This window comes from Podarcis liolepis (assembly GCF_965112155.1).
Source record: "Podarcis liolepis genome assembly, chromosome: 13".
Classification (NCBI taxonomy): Eukaryota; Metazoa; Chordata; class Lepidosauria; order Squamata; family Lacertidae; genus Podarcis; species Podarcis liolepis.
Window position 1 is genome coordinate 33,646,734 of NC_139573.1, and position 21,885 is coordinate 33,668,618.

At 44.7% G+C, this 21,885-nt stretch overlaps 1 protein-coding gene across 2 annotated transcripts in view; it reads right to left on the reverse strand.

Annotated features, from left to right (window-relative positions):
• Nucleotides 1–405: 405 nt before the first annotated feature.
• SP6 (Sp6 transcription factor) overlaps nt 406–21,885 on the reverse strand; it is a 102,667-nt gene continuing 81,187 nt past the window's right edge. For both annotated transcript variants that reach the window (XM_083470150.1, XM_083470149.1), the window contains one exon: nt 406–4,546. In XM_083470150.1, the coding sequence (XP_083326276.1) occupies nt 3,407–4,510 (1,104 nt within the window). In that variant the 5' untranslated portion in view covers nt 4,511–4,546 and the 3' untranslated portion in view covers nt 406–3,406. The remainder of the gene's footprint in view (nt 4,547–21,885) is intronic.

Sequence of the window (21,885 nt, forward strand, 5' to 3'; positions counted from 1 at the left end):
GCTTTGAAGAGCTAGAACAAATTGGGGATTGGGTAGGAAAGAGTCTCCAGTCCATTCTCCTAAATCTGATTGGCCTGCAAAACTTCAAGTCTGAATTCTGCTATTTGGAATATAGTTAGCAGAATACTATATTGAGATGCTTTTGGACTTGGGGACGGGGCATACAAAGGGTTGTAGCCAGATACGTTGTACTCAAAGTAGACACATTGACATTAAACTGATTGACTTCAATGGGTCTACTCTATGACTAAGATTAGACACAACCAAAAGACTGAATTTTGGCAATGCGATAGTTTACAAATATATATCAAGAAAAATCTATACGGAGCTGTGTGTGTGTGTGTGTGTGTGTGTGTGTGTGTGTGTGTGTGTGTGTGTTTTAAAGACCACCCTTTCAAAACTGGGTTTTCAAAATCCCATCCATCAAATTTAATGTTTTTGCAAAACTGCATTTCATTGAAATTTGTGTGGTGACTGAGAGATTAGTGTAGCAGGTGTCTCAGTGGGCTAAGGATGTAGACGAAGAACGCAATACATTTTGTGCTGCAGAAAAAAGAATCTCGGAACACCTCCCATTTGGTACAAATAGAAATACAGTTAATTGTGTATTTTGAATTTGAACCCTTTCCTTCAAATTCAGTTCCTTGTGAGAGTAGGAACCCTACATACTGCTATTTTAACAAACAAAACAGAAATGCATACAATTGCTTCACTGTGCAACATTTTAGGTCTGGTGTGTGCGGTATTTTTTTTAACAGGGATTACAAATGCAATAATATGATGCACTTCTGAAACACAGCTAAAAATGTTGTGTCTGACACATCAACAGAGAGAGCTCACCTATAGTCAGATACATATGCTTCACTACAGGGATAATTTTAAGACATGAGGTTTTTTTATCACAGGTAAGTTCTGTGCATCAGTGATTGAGGCATAATTTCTTACCCAAAATTTCTGTTTTCAAACCACTTGAGAATTTTGAGCTGCGTGAAGGGAAAGATCCATGCCACCAATCCACCCAATGTGATCCATGTACGTACAGCAAGTACACAATATCAGTGTAGTAATATGCTCACTGGCCTGGTTTTCACATCAGAGTAAGACAAACTACGGCTTAGCATGAATGAGCTTTTCTCCCCTCCTCTCCAAACAACTCACAAGCTGTAACCAATGTTTACTGTGTGTGGTTTGTTTAGGGAGACAAACCATGTACTTGTGTTCGCATGTAACAACTAGCCAAACCATGCCTTAACTCCCAGTGGCACAGCAGGAGCAGGGGAGGAGCACAACATTGTGATTTTCTAACTGTGCACCAGCACAACTGCTCATCTGTGCTTAGCCATTGTTTAGCTTAGCATTACATGTAAACAAGGCCATTATGTGTGTTCTCCCGACACCTCCCTCCCACCTAAGGACGATTCCTCTGCACAAACAACAATGTGGGTATAGTTTAGCTTTTCAGTACTCCCATAGTGCTCTTGGTATGCGCCACTGAGATGCTTTTAAGCTCTGCTTTACAACAATGAGGTCTAGAAACTTCCTTATTGTTGAACAGGACAGCAATGTACGGTAGCTCCATAGAATCAACTGTGTGATTGCTTCTGGAGGTGCATAGCACTACTAGGTCGTTGCTCTTCCACTGCAAACTACAAGCAGAATTGCAATAGATTTTCCGTGGTCCTGAGGACATTGAACTTTTTCTGTATGTTCATCAGGTAAGCCACTTTTCTAAAATGGCAATGACCAGAAAGGTTTCCCCCTCTTTTTAAAAATTAGCATTATAGTGTTATAGCACTGCAACACACTAATTTAAGCAGTATTTCACTAATATTTTAATATTTTTAAAAAACTGGATCAGAAATGTAGCTTGGAAGCATTTAATTAGGAGGGAGGGTGTGTACTTCTAAAATGGCAGTGACTTGAAACAGCTTTCTTCTTAGTATTTTTTATTAGCATGAGAGTCTTATAGTGCTATGGCACTTTAATTTAAGCAGCATTTGGCTCATTTTTTAAAAGTTAAATAAAATATATATATAGCCAGAAAAGTGTATTTTCACTAATTAACAGCTCAATTAAAAAGGGTTATAAAACCCAGACTCGTTCACCTGCTGGATACATCACTGTCCATGTCGACACAACACTTCTAAAAAAGATGGAAGGGTAATGCTAAGGGCATCTACAGTCTTCTGTCCTTCTAAGAAAATGATAGGTTTTCTATGGTAAGAAAAGACAGAAGAAACACAGGGAAGATTATAAATGGATAACAATGCTGTATTGGACACACATACACACACACACCCCAAATGTGAATGAACAGGGCATTATTCCACACTAAACACCTAGTATGGAAGCAGCTGTTATGTCTGCGTTCAATTTGGATTTTGCAACTCCTTAAGAGTTGAAAATCATAGATGATTTTTAAATATCTGTCACACTCCTGTGATGTTACAAACACGTTACAAAGATTCACATTACAGGAGCAGTCTCCTGCTCCTATCATTTTAAGATCAGGAATGTCTATTGGGAGAGAGTCTGGAAGCTAGTTAAGGGTATAAACACAGTTTTGGAGATTGTATCCTTTCACAGGTGACTTAAAGAAAGTGCTGAATATGTGTATAAACTCACATTTCAGCCTGGTCCTTAAGAAAATTTTAAAATAAATCTGTAGTGCATGATTTATTAGGTTACAAGGGCCACAAGGGGAACTAAAATGTACTTTCAGAGCCACTTGTGAAAACACCCATAGTTAAGGATAAGGTTGAGGGCCTTAGAGGCTTTGGGAACAGAGCAAGGTAGCAATCTAAGACACAAGCCAACAATTCTGCCCATTATCCTTCCAAAAAAAATAAAAATAAAAATCCAATGGAGGTGTGGTAGCTATTTTGCCTACAAATCTAGGGTAGCCTTGTTACCTACTAAATCGGAGACCTGGGGTGGGTGGGAGTTGAATAGCAGATCCAACCCCCTAAATTTCTACAAGCTTAAACTGAAGAATGTCGTTCCACCATAACTGTTAACACAGTTGTGTGTTCTCTGTGTATAATAGCGACAAGAAACCCATCATTCAAGATGGAGACAGGTAAGGCCCATATCCCTCCATTTGTATCTGCCCAGAAGATTCCACTTAGCCCAACCCACCTCAAAGACCATCCTTCAAAAATATCCCTCCCATACTCCCCAAACACACACTCAACACACCCAGCTGAAAGCTGCTCAAGGGCGTGGCCCTTCCCAGTGTGTCCCAACAACATCGTCCTTTCCTCCTAGGGAATAAATAACTTCTCCTTCCAAAGACAGGATAAGGTTCAGGCTTAGAGGGTGTCGTGTGATCCCAGAGCCTTGAGCAAGGAGGACAAGTCAGTAGGCCAGGAGGCACCATGATGGAGAGATGGCGAGGAAGAAAGGTTCAGTTGGGTTGGGAAGCCGCACTCGAGGAACTTCCGTCAGGTTCCCGTTTGACTTTTGTGGGAGGCTCTGTCCCAGCTTTGGCCTCTCCTTCTCCTTCCTCCTTAGCACCTTCATGTGTCTTCATGTGCTTGCTCAAGTGGTCGCTTCTCATGAAGACCCGGTTGCAAACAGGGCAGGTGAACTTTTTGGTTCCCGTGTGGGTCTGAAGGTGCCTCTGCAGCTCATCAGAGCGGGTGAAGCGCTTCCCACAAAACAGCCAATTGCAGACAAAGGGGCGGTCGCCACTGTGCCACCTCAGGTGGGCCTTCAGGTGCGATGTCTTGGCATAGGCCTTGCCACAGCCAGGGATGTGGCAGTTGTGGAGGTGCTTCTTCTTGGAGTTGTCAGGGCACTGGCCCACCCTTTCGGCCTCCTGGCAATTAGGGCACCGGCAGGCGGTTTGGCCAGAACTCCGGGTCACGGAGCGCCTTGAGCTCTTTGGCCTGCCGCTACCATCCCCAGCCTGCTCCATTGGGTGGGGCTCCTGAGTAGAATCCAGGGACTTGATCACTTCCTGGCCCATGAGGTGTGGCCCTGAAGGCAGCAGGTGGTGAGGCGGGCCACAGAGCTGATGTTCTGCAGTGCCATAGCCACCCAGCCCTGGCTGAAGTCCGCCCGTGTGGCCCGGCGGCTGGAGACCACTCTGAAGCTCCATCCAGCTGGATCCAGCATGGAGATCCCACCATGGATTGATGCCACCATCGTCAGCGCCGCTGCTCGGATGGGTAGGCCTGAACCAAGGTTCATAGTGGTGAGCCATATCTGGTGCTGCCTGTAGGAGCTTAGAGTACGGGCCAGGGGCCAGCTGGCTTTCGCCGTCCAGGTCTAACCTTGAAGCCCCATGCAGCTCGTAACCAGCATTGCCCGAATACTCCGTGTCGGGCCCAGCCAAAGGCAGATGCTGGAGCTCCGTGGGTTGCAGAGGGGATGGGAAATCTCCCCCGCTATCCGGGCTGGTGTGGGGCTGGAAGGTCTGCAGAGGCTGCAGCTCTACGTGGGTTGGAGAGGAACGGGGTGTCTCTGAACACTGGTTGCCAAGAGAACCACAGACGGCTGTGAGCATTGCAGAACTCCTCGGTGGGTAGGTTCTCAGACACACCTGGACAGGAAAGAAGGAGGAAGAGAGAGAAATGGTTGTGAGACAACAGCAAACAACAGCACAGAAATCTTAACCCTCCCTCTACGGGACAGGCAATCTGTCGATTTTGGTTTCTCAGTTTCTCATTTTCCCCATCTTCAGTTCTCCACATTTCCACACCAGTTTGCTTTTCCCCCAAGTTCTTATGAGAATTCGCCAGCATTTTAGTGTGGATTTATCCCAATATACTCGTTTTTCTATGCAGTTCTGCCTAATGTACTGTCATGGACTGGCTGGATGCAGAAGAATGGTGGGAAGTACAAGCGGGAGAACCACCAAGGGAAGGAAGAAGGCTCAAAGCTTGTGGAGTGGTGGTGGGATGACAACGAGCGGTAAGTGGGAGAAGACTGGGAGAAGGAGGGGTCGGAAGTTGAAGAGGTAACAGGGTTTAGTGAGCAGGGAGAGTCTGTGGCAGAGAGAAGTCCAGAATTGGAGGCAGAAGCTGAAGTAGGAAAGTGGGATGAGGGAGGCCAAGAGGCAGAGATGAGTCAGGTGGGGGAAGCTGCTGGCTATGGCATGCTCCCCTCCCCCATCTCCCAGGACCAGAAGAATGAAGCAAGAGGAGCAAGAAAACGGATGCACCAGCATAGTCTCAGATTGCTTAGGAAGGACCCAGGGGAGAAGGAGACTTAGGCTGCTGTGGGAAGGTAGGGACCGTCAGTCTCTGCAACTGCCTCATAGGGGCAAGACCTAGCAAAGAATAGCTGCGCATTAGACCCGGCACTCCTGAGCAGATCCTATTTCATCTAACAAAAAGTTAACTTCACTTACTCCATGTGATTTATTGCTGGCACATACACATTTTTTTGCAAACTGGTTTCCCCCAATACAGTGCATTTTTGTAGGCTATCTTCACTAATATAGGTATCTTTACCCAAGTGTACTCTGTGTTTTGGTTTGCGCATTGTTTCCAAAAAAAGGTCTGAGTTAGGAAGGTTCACATTTACATGTAAACTGAATCGAAATTCTCCCCAACGCCTACTCCTTCTGAGGACTTTATCCACACTTACGCTTCGCCCTGCTCCTTCTAGGCAGAGGTCTGTGCTTTGCCGCTCTGTGTCCAAGCGTGCCCCCACCCCCAAGTTTCCCCAGCAAAAACGTGCTCTTTAAAGCTGAATCGGAACAAACATCAATTCAGGTTTTTTTGTGATTGATATTTGCTCTGACTGAGCATTCAAGAGTGAGTTTTCACAGGGAAAGCTCTGGAGCAAAAGAAAATTGTGCAGGTGCTCGGACACAGAGCTTTAAATCACAGACCATGCCCGGAAAGAGTGTAGGAAAGTTAAGTGTAGATAAGCCCCAAGTCTTCCCATTTCATACTGGTTAGCTGGTGCTGGGTAAAACCAAGGAGGCGGGATGCAAACCAATATTTATTTGGAAATCCCAGGGGAACAATTTTTTGACAAAAAAGCTATGGTAGAATTTCTTATGAAAGATGACTTCTCTAAAATGCTTTAGAACATTGTTCCCTGCAGGTGGGATCCCAAATGGATCGCATGATCCTTTCACTGAGAACCTCCTGACCTTTTTCTGAGAAACCTCAGAGATCCCAGAAGCCCAGTTTGAAAGCCACTGTTTGCAGGCCCTTCCGGACTGGTTTATGTTTATTAGTTTGTTTTGCAACGTGTCATTGACACAATAATAGTGCATTTGTGGTGGATTAATACTGCGCCTTCCACACACCGCCCTGCTTTGTTAGCTGTTATGTGACGCTTCCCCACGTTCTTGCTGCCTGGAGGGGACACTCTTGCAACAAACGTGGGACAACCTACCCCTCAATGCAACCTGGGAACATTTGTGGTTTGAAAAGTTATAGGATTTCAGCAGGAAGCTATGGGGCATGGCATCCATCGGAAACAAAGCGTCATATCTGCCCTGAAACATTTGCATGCGCAAACACTATTGAAAACTGGATAGTATATTACTGCTACCATCATGAGTGCAAATCATCATGAATGCACAATAAAAAGGATGTCTGGAGCGTAGCGTAGACACGTTAGTTCTTTTTAAAAAAACAACACCACTGTGGTAGAGGTTGTTGTGGTGAGGGTATGGGGTGGGGAAGAGATTTAAATATAGCTTATTCTCTTTTTCTTCAAAAGCCTTTCTTAGAGACAGACCCTCTAATCGTCGGCTTCTGCAAGGCAGATAACAGTAATTATACCATCTGATCTTCAGCCGACTTAGCTGTGATGGCACAACTCTTGCCTTGTCCCATTGAAGGGAAGAGGGTTTGCTGAGTACTTTACGAAGCATAAAGACGCACCGTCTGTTTCCTCCCACTCTTATGGGGAAGAAAATAAAGATTTGAGGCCTGCCAAGCAAAGCTAAGAAAAACTAAGAGGTGCTTGAAGAGTCCACAAACCATTGTGATATCCAACACACTAAGGGTGAAACAGCTGCAGACAAGCCAAGCTATCTTTTTATTTATGGGTGTTTATGGATGTCAGGAAATACATATTGTTTCTGAACATTTTTTCTCTGTAGAATATAGATGCTTAGTTCTATAAAGAAACATGGAACATTTGTTTAACCCCCCCCCCATTTCTTCCAGAGGCCCTCCACCCATTCCCATTTCGAGATCAGCAGCTCCCCTATTTCATATTTATTGCCCGTTCCTCGGGTTTTCACAAGTGAAGGTTTTGCCATCACTGCATTGTCATGCTGGGGAAACCTTCAATTGCTGAATTTCTGTGTGGCATAAAGCAGCCCTGCCAGAAAGTAACAATCCTAACGGTGCAATCATAAGTAGAGGAGGTCCAAGTTCCCTTATAGCCAGACCACTTTGTATTCCAGAAGTGAGGAACCTAATATTTCTTAACTACAACTTCAGCAAGCAGTGTCTGGGCAGAAATCAGCGAAATATCTGGGGAAATCCAGCCACATGGCAGCCCGTGTCGGCAGTGTCATTTTTGCCTATTTCCTCACTCAAAAATAGCTCAACGTCCAATTTCTTTCTATGCGCAAGAGAAAGGTATCAGCTGGTGTAGGGAAACCCCAAGGTTTGTGAAAAACAAACAAATCTTTAGGGGAAATAGCTTCCAAAACAGTCCAATGACTCAGCAGCCACAGAATGTTGTCCAACAGTTGGAAGCAATACCCAAAAAGAACCAGGGCAGGGCATATTGAATGGAACATCCTGGAAGTGGTCATGGCTGGCTACAATCCTGGATGAAATGCTCCATTCTGCAACATTTAGTTGCAGACCTCACTTGTTTATTATACAGCAACAAATCCATATTTGCCACCAAGTGTAATTTCCGCAGGGAAGCCCAGTCAGTTCCAGAGCCCTACTAAGAATCTCTGTTTGCCCAAGCAATGTTTGCCATATTCACATTAGTGTTCCAAAATATTTTTTTAATGTAATGTAAAATGTGAACGAAGAGCACCTTCTGTCAGGAGTGCGTGCAGGAGCCGGGCCCTGTGACCAGTAGGGCTTCGCAGGACTGGGGCCTTCCTAAGTTTGTTCTGGAGAGGCAAGGTGCGGCCGCACAGGTGAGGCCGCTTGGTTACTCACTGCACCTGGTGGCTAGAGCCAGAAGGGATATAAGGTCAGCATTTCCCTTCAGCTCTTTGCCACAGCAACACATTTCCTGCCTTGCTGCGTTTGGCTTCTTGCTTCCTGATCCTCGGACCCTTGACTTTGTGACTCCTTGCTTCTTGACCCTCGGACTCTTGACTTTGTACCTGCCTGCTTCCTGACCCTCGGACCCCTGGCTTCTGGACTCTCGTTCCTACTCCCACCCCGCCATCTTGCCCTCAGTCCCGACGTCCTCAGCCAGGACTTCAATCGCCTGTAGACTGGACTGTGATACCTTCACTATGTAGGCTTGCTCAAATCACTATCTCAGTAGTGTCAAACTAGACAAGACTATTAAGCACATTTAGACTGACCGTATACCTTGATCTGCAAAAAGCAGCTGTAGTGGATTCTAGCACGGATTGGGACCATAGCATGCTGGAGCGGGAGCTTTAATAATCCCCCCCCCCGCCATTTCCCACTGCAGGGAATCCCCCCACTGTGTGTGTGGGGGGGGAATAGGGGCAAATAGCAAATTCTGGGGAGATTTTCAGTGGGGAAAAAATGGAAAGGGTTAAAGCCCTTCCTGATACAGGCTAGGAGCACAGGGCTGCTTTTTATAAAGAAAGATTGCTTCTAGTCGAAGTAGTGCATTCTTAAATCATTTCTTAAAAGTCACTTCAAGGCTATGCACGCATTAGCAGCATAAATCACAAGGAGGTCATTCCATCACCCGCATGCTGTGTTTCAAGTCATATTTGCAACCCTATGTACACGCCAGAGAGGAGGTGGAAATCTCTTCACCAGGTACTAATTGCCTGTTTGGCTTCCCTGTGCCTGCAGCCCTGCTCAGACTCCTGTTCATGAAGCTGTCATCTGCCGATGGGCTGCCATTTGCGCATGCGCAACGGCTGCCTCAGATGCGCACACCTCGGCTTAACCGCAAAGTGAGCGTGGCTTACGTTTTCAAACTGGAGAGAAGCTGCTTTGAGGGGAACTGCATCGAAGAGCAGCATTTCTCAAGAAACTGCAGGATAGATATGGATCGTGGCCAAGGTTATCCTCCGCACATGATTTCAAATACCAGCAGCGAGAGTGTACTTGAGCCTGAGTGAATTGTAATGTCATGTGAATGGTAACAAACCTAAATTAAAAAGAGGAGTGACGGGGAAACTACAATTCGAAGTGGGGAAAGCTAGGAGATTCCCTGGGCTCTCTCACACGAGGACCATTTTGCTTTGCAGATACAGTGGTACCTCAGGTTAAGAACTTAATTCGTTCTGGAGGTCCGTTCTTAACCTGAAACTGTTCTTAACCTGAAGCACCACTTTAGCTAATGGGGCCTCCTGCTGTCGCTGTGCTGTTCTCATCCTGAAGCAAAGTTCTTAACCTGAGGTAATAGTTCTGGGTTAGCAGAGTCTGTAACCTGAAGCATATGTAACCTGAAGCGTATGTAACCCGAGGTACCACTGTACATCCGTTCAGGCCATTACAGTACTTGTGGTGAACAAGGAGAAGGCCACAGTCGTTTCCATTTCTGGTAATTAGGTGTATTACCTGCCCTGGGAGAGCTTACATTCCTTTTAAAGGACAGGTTCATGTTCTGGGAGTATACTCTGGTGGCTTATGTGTGCTATACAGTAAGTCTTATGTCCAGCTTAGGCTGGTTCACCAACAATGGCCACACCCCTATTGGGATAGCCTGGCTTCAGCTGTCCATGCTTTGGTGACCTCCCATCTGGACTACTGCAATGCACTGTATGTGGGGCTGCCCTTGTAGCTGCCAGTGCGGTCTGTCAGATTGGACCATGTGTCACTGGTCTTGAAAACACTCCACTGGCAGCCAGTGAGCTATCAGGCCCAACTCAAGGTGTTAGTACTAGCATGTTGTTGTTTAGTCGTGTCCAACTCTTCGTGACCCCAAGGACCAGAGCACGCTATGAGCTATGCCATGCAGGTCCACCCAAGATGGACAGGTCATAGTGGAGAGTTTTGACCAAACGTGATCCACCTGGAGTAGGAACCAGCAAGCCACTCCAGTATCCCTGCCAAGAAAACTCCATGGACAAAGACAACAGTACTAGCATATTAACTCTAAATGGCACCTAAAATAGCACCTTCCCCAGTAACAACCATCTTGGACCCTATGATAGGCAAGTGAAGTCTTGTTAATAGTCAGCCACTGGGGGCTGCCTGGTTGCTGGTTATATTTTCAGTGGCTTCTCCCCATTTGTAGTCTGGTGTCCCTAATGAGGCGTATCTGTCTCCCTCAGTGCTCATTTTCAGGAGAAATTAAAAAATATTCCTGTTTCCCCAGCCATTTGATGGCTGAAAGACACTGCTCCTGGCAACCCTGAAATCACTGGTTGAAAATGTTTTTAATTGTTTTACGGGGGGGGGGGGGGGACTTTTAAAACAACAACCTTTAAAAAATGCTTTTAGTTGCTGTGTTTTTAATGTTTCATCATTGCTGTGCCAGATGCCTTGGGCTGCTTGGGGAGGAAGGACAAGGAAATACAACTCAAATAAATAACGCTTTATGACGTTTAGGAGTAGCCAGTCAAGTAACATGAATGCCACCATACTAAAGGTGACTACCATATGCAGCTAAGTGGGTTGTGTTTGAGGAATTCCCTGTGCCAAATCTGCAATTGCACTTAACACAGACCACCAACAACACATGCTAACTAGAGGTCTAAGAGGCTAACCACATTTGTATCGCTTACCAACATAATACAGCTAACTTAGGCAGAAGATTTTAAGAGCCATTAATGGGGGGCAGGGGAATGTGTAGAAAGGGGGCCTGGTTCACTGGGCACCTTCCCCCAAGATGTCCCCTTCTGCAAGATTCCCACTGAAATGTGCAACATCTTGAGGGGATCCTACTACACATAAACCTGCCAAGTTCAGTACTTTTGCATCCTGTGCAGCTAAATGTATGGTGGTACCTCGGGTTAAGTACTTAATTCACTCCGGAGGTCCGTACTTAACCTGAAACTGTTCTTAACCTGAAGCACCACTTTAGCTAATGGGGCCTCTTGCTGCTGCTGTGCCGCCGGAGCACGATTTCTCTTCTCAGCCTGAAGCAAAGTTCTTAACCTGAAGCACTATTTATGGGCTAGCGGAGTATGTAACCTGAAGCGTATGTAACCTGAGGTACCACTGTATCTGCATACAGAATGGGAAATGTGGTAGAGTCAAAAAATGAGAGACTGTCAATCTGCAAATATCAATTAGAATTCCCCCTTCCCCAGTTTGGGTCGAAGCTTCTCTAGAGGAAGAATTTTAAAGAGGGCAAGGATGCAGTCGGGGAAAAGAAAAAGAAAAGGAGGAGATGAGAAAAGTAGTGGGCTCACAGTTGTAGATTCTAATCCCCCCCTGCTGCTGCGTGGCTTCGAAGAGACAGGTAGCATCAAAGTTGATGGAGTATCCCAGAATTCCATGTTGTGCTGTGTGGCGGTGTGACTCACTCCCCAGTTCTATGGAAATGGTGCAATGGGAGAAGGGAAAACCCCACCCTGGGCAGGGGCGGACTTTGGTCTTTCAAATTGCAGCAGCACCCTGTGCAAGGCCTAAATTTGGCACTCAGCTTCTGTTCTGCATGCGCATTACATCAAAGCTGTGGTGCCCTGAGGTGCCCTCCGCAGCTTGGTGCCTAGTGCTGGGGAACTGGTCACACTGCCCTAAATGTGCTTCTGCCCTGGGCTTTGAAACTGACCTGTCTCAGCCCCCTGTATACCTGAAGGAGCGTTTCCACCCCCATCGTTCAGCCTGGACACTGAGGTCCAGCTCCGAGGGCCGGTTCTGGTGGTTTCCTCACTGCAAGACATGAAGTTACAGGGAACCAGGCAGAGGGCCTTCTCGGTAGTGGCATCCGCCCTGTGGAATGCCCTCCCATTAGTTGCCAAGGAGATATACAGCTACTGTATATACTGGAGTATAAGCCGACTTTTCCAGCACATTTTTTATGTTGAAAAAGCCTCCCTCAGCTTAGGGCTGCTCCTTCCTCCTCCTCTGCCTTTGCTGCTGTCGGGCTGCTTATTCTTCCTCCGTCACTGCCGCCACCACCACCTGGTTTGTGGTGTGGTGAACCATCTTATACTCGAGTCAATAAGTTTTCCCAGTTCTTTGTGCTAAAATTAGGTGCCTCGGCTTATATTTGGGTCGGCTTATACTCGAGTATATACAGTATATGACATTTAGAAGATATCTGAAGGTAGCCCTGTATAGGGAAGTTTTTAACGTTTGCTGTTTTTACTGTTGGAAGCTGCCCAGAGAAGCTGAGACAACCCAGTCAGATGGGTGGGGTACAAATAATAAAATTATGATGATATTGACGATGACATTTATATCCCACCGTTCCTCCAAGGAGCTCAAAGTGGTATACAGTGGTACCTCAGGTTAAGTACTTAGTTCGTTCCGGAGGTCCGTACTTAACCTGAAACTGTTCATAACCTGAAGCACCACTTTAGCTAATGGGGCCTCCCGCTGCCGCCGTGCCGCCGGAACACAATTTCTGTTCTCATCCTGAAGCAGACTTCTTAACCCGAGGTACTATTTCTGGGTTAGTGGAGTCTGTAACCTGAAGCGTATGTAACCTGAGGTACCACTGTACATAGTTCTACCCTCTTCATTTTGTCCTTGCAACAACCCTGTGAAGTGGGTTAGGCTGAGAGGCTGTGACTGGCCCAAGGTCACCCAGTGAACCTTGAGCCATACATCCACTACACACACATGTACACAAATATACACAATTGGTGGCCCTAGCCACTCTTCCAGGGTCACATGGTGCCCTGCTCAGTCTGTTGCGACAAACGCGGAGTGTGGCTCAAGTCTGTGAGACAGAAATAATGATCCATCCTAGATCTTTAAGCCCCAGCCAATTACTCATCTATACAACTGGATGCATCAAGTTCCCAGTCAAACAAAAGGAGAAATCATTCAAGTCCCTCTTCACTCTCTCTCACTATGAGGCACTGCAGATGTTATCACAGTTGGCTCAGGTAACACCCTGCCTCCCACTAAATAACGGCTTGTGCAAGTTCTGCAAGCGGTGTAACATCTGAACTGGAGGTGCAGGGAAGATTGCCGAAACAAATTCCTAGTCGTGATGAAAGCAGCCGTTTGGTTAGCCTTAGGCCACGATCCAAAACACACTTACACAGGAGTAAGACCTATTGAACATATAGCCACATAACCTCCCTGAAAAAGGTTTGCGCAAATCAAGTCAGGAAGAATGATTTGTTTGCACGATGTTTGGAAAGAGATCATCTGGAAGCAACATAGGTATTTGGTATGTTCACTTGGGGAACCCATGGGTCACATGCAGATCACACAATCCTTTTAAAAGGCTCCTTTGGTCTAGGATCTGCCGTTTAAATGCTTTTAAAAAAAAATATATGCAACATATCATTTCTCTCGCTTATTTACTTAATAAACTACTTATATTGGGTTTCTGTAGTGATCTGGTGCATGCTCTGAATTGCCTCACTTACCCCTCTAAACAGCTTTTGACTGGTGTGTTGAGGTGCATGGAAATCGCAGGATTAAGCCCAGCTGGTGGCAATTAGTGGATTTGTGGAATGTACTTCCCATTCGTAAGAAAGTACACTTGGCATCAAAACTTATGTGACTGATATTACAGCGGCACAACTTCCCTAAGAATGCACACTGTTTCTCACATATACAGAATGGAAGTTTTTTAAAAAAACAAAACAAAACTTGAAAGCGTATGCACTGCTTAATCTTCATATTGCAGACATGACTATGGTACTGTAGCTTGGAAGCAACCCAGTAGCAATTATCTGGCTCAGTACCTCTTGCTAGCAAGAGACATACAGGATCTATGCATAATACCCAAATTCAAAAGCCTACTCTAGAAGCATAACCACAACAGAGGCTGACAGAAGGTAGATCGGGATCCAATGGCAGATCTCTGGGGGATAATCAGTAGTACCATAGAGTTGGCAGGAGCCGTTTAGGTAGGATCTACCAATTTAGCTTCTCCCAGACTTTCATTTTTCCACTCTAAAATTAAGTTCTCCCTTTTTGACAGCAACTTGCCAAAACACACACACAGACACCTCTACAAAATCCTCATAAATTCACAGCCTTTTAGTGACAGCATAACCATCAAAATCTTGACACCTCCCTCTCCCTCCCTCCCCATTCCTCACATACAAGGCATGCTTTCAACTGCTATCACCTTAGGACACCGCAGCAATGAAGAAAGATGATGGGCAAATGCTAAACCTATTAAGCAGGTATGGCTGTGGAGTATTAAAATCATGTGAACCATCTGTGATTGCCATCTCCTTTAGATTCAGATACACACACCCTTTGGCTGATGGCCCCTGTTCCTCTAGGGCTCTCTTGCCCTGTTTTCACAGGACTCAGAGCTCCCGAAAATATGCCGTACTGTGTCTAAGGTTATGTACACATTAGCAGCTTGAAATACAGGAAAGTTGTGCCCCCCCCTTGCTGTGTTTCAAGTCACTGCACACACCAGAGAGGGAGTCGGGATGTCGAGTAAACCCATTACCCGATTTGTTTCCAAACTCTGCTTTGCTGATGTGGTCATCTGTGCATCCACAATGGCTACCTGAAATGTACACACCTCAACTTTACCCTGAGCTCCCATTTTCTAATGGGATGCAAGCTGGTTTGAGGAATTAAACAGGAGTATTTCTCAATAAGCTACAGCCTACAGGACACCTACGAATTGTGGCTGATGTCATGCGTACTTGGCTTCAAACACCAGCAGTGGGAGCATGCTGGAGCCAGAGTACATGGTAATGTATACACAGCCTGAGACAGTGGTGGTGGTGGCATTTTGGTGGTAGCGTCTGTGCTGGTAGAGTATGGCTTGAGGCATCAGAACGACTAATACCAAGATGGGGAGTGTGGGCCAGAAAGCCAGGATCAACAGGAGAGGTTAGGTTGTTCTACTAACTACATGGAGTTCTCAGTCCCATTTGTGACTCTGTGGGTCCATTCTCATTTATAGTACAGCTGTGGTCTACACCACTGAGCTTCTTGGGCTTGCCGATCAGAAGGTTGGCGATTCGAACCCACACAACGGGGTGAGCTCCTGTTGCTCTGCCCCAGCTCCTGCCAACCTAGCAGTTCGAAAGCACGCCAGTGCAAGTAGATAAATAGGTACCGCTGTGGGGAAAAAGTTAACGGCGTTTCTGTGCGCTCTGGTTTCCGTCACGGTGTTCTGTTGCGCCAGAAGCGGTTTAGTCCTGCTGGCCACATGACCTGGAAAGCTGTCTGTGGACAAGCGCCAGCTCCCTTGGCCTGAAAGCGAGATGAGCGCCGCAACCCCATAGTCGCCTTTGACTGGACCTAACCATCCAGGGGTCCTTTACCTTTACGGTTTTTACCTAAAGAACGGTTTTTACCTTTAAAAGAATATATTAAACAACATAAAATAAATACATAAAAATAAACTCCCTGTCCTTATGCTCAGAGCCAGACCAACTGTAGAAACCATCCAAGTTCTTGGACAGAAATACTTTTAGGGGCATGGGCAAAAAGCCTCTTAAAACAAAAGGGGGTTCTATTTAAAACCAGGTCATCCAACATTTTGACAAAGGAGAAGTAGTAGCTCGTATTTCTGCATAAACTAAATGAGTAGGCCACAGTAGGCATTTTGAACTCCACTTATTCAATGGTTTATCCTGAAACAATGGCTCATTCCCTCTACCACATGTATACCCATGTCCATACAAATATTACACATTATGGGTACTTCCAGATGAGAGTTTACTCTGGAATTTTTGCTGCTCAAAGCCATAGGGTTTTGTTTCGTTGGATTGTGGCTTTTTTGCAGCATCCACACCACGTGGCATCATCAAAATGCCAGCCTTACCATGGAAAATATGATAAATAAATAAAAACTCATTGGACAAGTGAGAAACTGCAAAAGTGAAATGGACCAATATGCACATCCCTAGCGTGCACAACAAATCACAGAGTAGCAATTAATATTATGACTAAAAATGAGAATGGGTGGAAGTTAACTTGCTAGGTGTGCAAATGGAACCATTTGTAGTACATGTTTCCCATCTAGAAGCAACAAAGACTGCTCCCTGCCCGCCCTTTTCATCTGTCGTGCAACAGCTTGCATTCCCATTCTTGACTTTTGAATATGTAAATTTGTAAGCGGACCGTATCAGCGCTCTGTGATAAGAAATAAGGAATGTTTAAGTAAATGCTTAATTCCATAATGGATCTGGTTCTACAAGCTGTGGTTGAAACGTGTTCAGTAACATCTACCATCAGCATTTATTTGATATGGGGAAGTAAGAGACTGTTCCTAGTGGAGCAGCTGGACAGCTAGAATATATGCATGATGTTGTGCAATCACATGTAATGGCAAAATGCTTTTGTGGGGTTAGACCTGTTTATGCTATAATCTGACCAGAGGATTCAAATAATCTTAGTAATAGTTTCAGGCTCATATTAGGGCTGCCAAGAGGTAAAAGTCTGGACACAAAAAACTGTTGAGCTTCTGCCACTTCCGAGCCTAAGCTACCCATGCCACAGCCCAAGCCTGAACCAAAACTACCCACGTACACACAATTTTTTAAAACCCAAAATCCAGGACATGTGCTTTAAAATGTCAAATTCCCCCTGGATGGGCATGTAGGACTGCCAAAAGAGGACATGTCCGGGAATTCCAGGAAATATGGCAACCCTGAATATGCCAATAATTATTAGGGGATTCTTTGCCTCAGATTCTAAGAAGCGACTTTCTCATTTGGCTTGTTCCAAAAGAAGCATACACCCTCCTTCATCAAATATAAAGGTAAAGGTAAAGGTACCCCTGCCCGTACGGGCCAGTCTTGCCAGACTCTAGGGTTGTGCGCTCATCTCACTCTAAAGGCCAGGAGCCAGCGCTGTCCGCAGACACTTCCGGGTCACGTGGCCAGCGTGACAAGCTGCATCTGGCGAGCCAGCGCAGCACATGGAACGCTGTTTACCTTCCCGCTGGTAAGCGGTCCCTATTTATCTACTTGCACCCAGGGGTGCTTTCGAACTGCTAGGTTGGCAGGCGCTGGGACTGAACGACGGGAGCGCACCCCGCTGCGGGGATTCGAACCGCCGACCATGCGATCGGCAAGTCCTAGGCGCTGAGGTTTTACCCACAGCGCCACCCGCATCCCTCATCAAATATAGGATGGTTTATATTTAAAGAAACACCTTCCTTGTTTTAAGATATCTCCCCCCCCCCCACCCTTCAATATCTTTAACTACCAGGATTTATAGTTTTTAGTCATTTGTGAGATCACCCTCAACTTAGACTATGATCTTTTCTTTTAATTGTTGTGCAGAAGAATGTTCGGTGTAACCACAAAGAGCCTTCATCTCTCATCTTGTAGGCCATTCCCTTTGATTCACACGCACAAGCCAGTGAAGGGATAGCATAACTCATCTTTGATCTTCCAATAGCACTATAAAGAGCGCTTAGCCATTCTTCTCAGCTTCCACAAGTGAGTCAACTGGGAATTGCTATTAGGCAATATGCAAGGGTGTTTCATAGCTGAGGTTTACACTGCCTCTGATCACCTTTCATGCTGTTTCTGCAAATGTCTGATTGATGTTGAAGCGGGAGAGAAAGTATGAGGAAGGTATTGGAGATGCAGACGAGAACTCTGACGAATGTAGATGTTGCTAGGCTTTAAGTCTTATGTGAACTGGTACACATCCCAGATGTGGGACAGTTGTGATCTCAGCCATTATATATGACAGATACACCAGGAGTGAGTGCTCTAGACCAGAAGGATTGCAGTCTGCAAGTTCTCCACCTCTGTCTCCTGTGACAGCTGAATTTGCAGCTGCAAACTTCCGAAAGTCGGAGCTTTGATTTTTATGTTGGGCTGGTTCTTGGTTGCTTTTATTAATTTTTTCAGTTTTACAGCTGCCTTGATTCTGTTTGATGTGGGCTTTTCTTATAAAGTTTTTTTTGCGTGTATTTTTGTTTCTAAGCTCTTTTATTTACAGATAGGCACTTTGGGCATCTTCATTTGAAGGAGAAAAGTGGGGTATAAAATACTGCTTTAAAACAAGTACAGAGCAGACTGATCACTAGCAGCAGATAAATGTACACATGACTGATTTGCCATTTGCAAAACTGCAGTGCCTGGCTGGTGGGAAAATGCAATCCACTGATGTATAAACACCAATGCGGTAATAACTGAGTTTCACTCAAGATGTATATGATTCTTACCACGCTGTGATCATTAAATAAATTTTAAATTGCTGGAGTCACATCATATAGTTAAAATATATTACCCATCAAAACCCTAAAGTTTAGCATGGGTTATAATGTACTTTATTTTTCTTTCCTTTTTGTTTAAGATCAAAGAGATTCTACATAAGACATGATTAGGGCTGGCTTGTTGGGCTATTTAAATCTTGTATTTTGTAGGCTTTTATTGCCGCGTTTCATGTGTTCTATTTTGGGAGTTTATGTTTGTTTCGAATCTATGTTGCAACCTGCCCAGAGCCTCCAAGCCAGGGTGCGATAAAATTCCCCAAATCCTCGTCTATATCCTGTTGCGACCTTAAGGTGAGTCTAAAATGATGAAGACCTCTGGAGAGGCTTTATTGGTGGCTGCTTCATTAGCCTAAAATCCCTACCATCAGCAACATAGGACCATCAAGGTATTCCAGGCAGCATGCAAGATTTAGGCTGCAATCCCATTCACATTTATCTGCGAGTAAGCCCCACTTAACTCAACGGGACTTACTCTTCAAGATTGCATCGCTAAACTATTACCCAGATAAGAGTAATATTTTGAAAACTAACAAACCGCCCAACAATTTTAGTCAATTAAAAATGTGACCCAATTAATCAGGGTAGTAGCTTTTAAAAAAGAAATATAAGTATGCATAAAAAGTGCAGATGGCAAGCATCATCAGAAGGCAGGTATCCAGATTTTTTTATTCACACTAGAATGTTTCCCTTTCAAAGCTGAATCTTGATTTGAAATATGAACACGCCTTCTAAAAAGGACGGGGAATCCATGACCCTCCAGATTTTATTGGACTACAACTCCCATCATCCCTGTCCATAGACCATGCTGGTGGTTCCTGATGGAAACTGGAGTCCAACAATATCTTAAGGGCCACAAGTTTCCCAGCCTCTGATAAAAAAAAGATTGTTTATTCCTCACAAAATTTCAATTCCCAGTATCCCTTAACAAACTACTGTGCCCAGAATTATTTGAGGAAAATAATGCTATTCAAATGTGCTGCGTTAAAGGTTTAGCGTATACAAGCGCTGGATTTTGGAGGTTTCGGCCGTTCCCCCCCAAAGGACGCCGAACTTGGGGACAGGGAGCAAACAACAACACCTATTTTTATAAGATACCTACTGAGAAAATTCATTTTAAAATGCATCAGTACCAAAAGGAATTATTGTGAAAATAAGAATATTTGAGGGGGGCACCAAATGTTGTCCTTGCTCAGGGGGCCATATTACCAAAGTCTGACCCCATGTGTAACACAGTCTATATGCCTGTTTAGTCTGCTGTTTGAGTTCTAACTGCTGGCAAGTGACTTCAAAAGCCTGCAGGTCTCAGAACTTGGGGTTCTTTGTTCTTAAACTGGATTTGGACTGGACATCTATTCAAACGCCTTCACGCAGAGATGTGATGGCTGTCCTCTGTAAAGCAGACTTTCTGACCATTCTCCAGCAAAGGGAAGCCAAGTTTCTCCAGGTCTCTGACACACTCCATAAGAGGTTGCAGGGACACATCCACACCATTCATTTGCAGCACCTGGCTTCCACCAGAGAATTCTGGGAACTGTAGTTTGTTAAGGGTGCTGGGAATTGTAGCACAGCTCCCAGAATTCTTTAGTGGAAGCTGTGCACTTCAAATGTATGGGCGCGGATGTTACCTAGATTCAACATTCCCTGCTTGAAATCTTACCAAGCAGGTGCTGGTCAGTATAGACAATATTGAGTTAGATGGACCAATGTTCTAGGGTGTTTCTTATGTTCCTAAAACACTAGAAAGGTAAAAACGCAAGTATTATTTAATTGTCTTGCATAGTAATTGGTTGCACTTTAACAGTGTGATTACTTGCTCTGAGCATTCAGGATGAAGAGACGATAAAAATCTAAAAAGCACATTCATCCTAAATGTAGCTAAACCTCATGTGCAGGCCACAAAATGCTCAGTTCAATTTGAGCTCCACAGCAGAGATTAAAGTGTAGTCTTGATGGTATCTTTAATTGGATTAAATTATTTTGTGGTGAAGTGTACATGCTTTGGATTCGCGGCTTCCACTTGAAGATTTACACATTTTGAAATTCCAAAGGGAGAGGAAGGGACGTCATTTGCCTCCTTTCATATTACAAAGCAATGGGCGCCCATAACTCTTGCACAGCCACATAGCACTCTAATCCAGCAATGTTCTCAGAACAGAAACACCGCCTTTCTCTAGAGGGACCCACATACACCCAAAGAAGCAAATAACATTTATGACACTTATTAATACATTTGTGAATTTCTTAAAGAACGAAATGTGTGGCAGCAAAAAAACTCCTTTTCAACTCCTTTTCAAATGGCCACTTTACGTTGCCAGAAGTGTGATGTAGCAGAAATTGAGATCTCTAATTAAGGCATATGGATAGCACAGACTGGAACAGGATTAACAATTATCCTTCTCCCCAACGAACTCTGGAGACTGTTGTTTTGCAATGGAGGCTAGGGGTCACTCAACACAGAATTTTAATCATCTTCACCAAACTACAATTCCCAGAATTCTTGGGTGGAAGTCATGATAATTAAATTGGTATAGAAGCACAAAATGTGTTGCATCTGATAGACAGGGATGGTGAAGGTATGGATTTAAACTAGAATTAAAGATCAACAAATGTCATGAATCATTTTGCATCCTTGGTTGTTTATACTTTTTTTAAAGTGCAAAAGGAGAGAGTGCAGGTGAGGTTTCTCAGCATCTTAAAAGGGTTATTGAACTGTAATAACAATTTTAAATGATTATTGTGGCTCAGCTCTATTAAATTTTAAAATGAGTTGCTCAGGGTACACCTGAAGGACACAAGTGTTTAACCTCTGAAATATAAAGTGAGGTTCATACAGGAACACATATTTGCAAAGAAAGACTATTTGTTCCAAATAGTCACATAGCTAATGTGACTAATAGGTTTTATGTTTTGGTTTTGGTTATTTGGTGTTTTACAAGCACAGTCCATTGTAAACGTTTATAGCTTAAATCTACACACTTTCTGTCACATTTGTACTGCACTTTCTTGGTATTCTTCTTTTACCCATTAAATAGGTACATGCTTGTGTATAACAGGGCAAGCCAGTGATACGGAACCTGTGGCCCTCTAGATGTTAATGGTCTTCTACTTCCATCATCCGTGATCTTTGGCTGTGCTGCCTGGGGCTGATGGGAGATGCAGTCCAACAACATCTGAGGGGCCAACTGGTGGACACTTATGTCCTAAGCCATACATGGACTACAGCTCCCAGCATCCCTAGCCATTGGTCATCTGGCTGGGGCTACTGGGAGTTGAAGTTGACCATATCTGGAGAGCATCAGCCCAGGGAAGGCTGTACTAGGTTTGCAATACCATTTATAGTCTAACAGAGCCAAAGTATATTTAATGGTAAACATGTGATTTACTTATGTGTCTGTTACTAAAAAAGGAAATAGTAACTAGGGGTGACCAGATCAGGCTGAGGATGGAGGGAATTTCACCTTTCCCTCCCCACAGTTCTGACACACCGAAACCCTC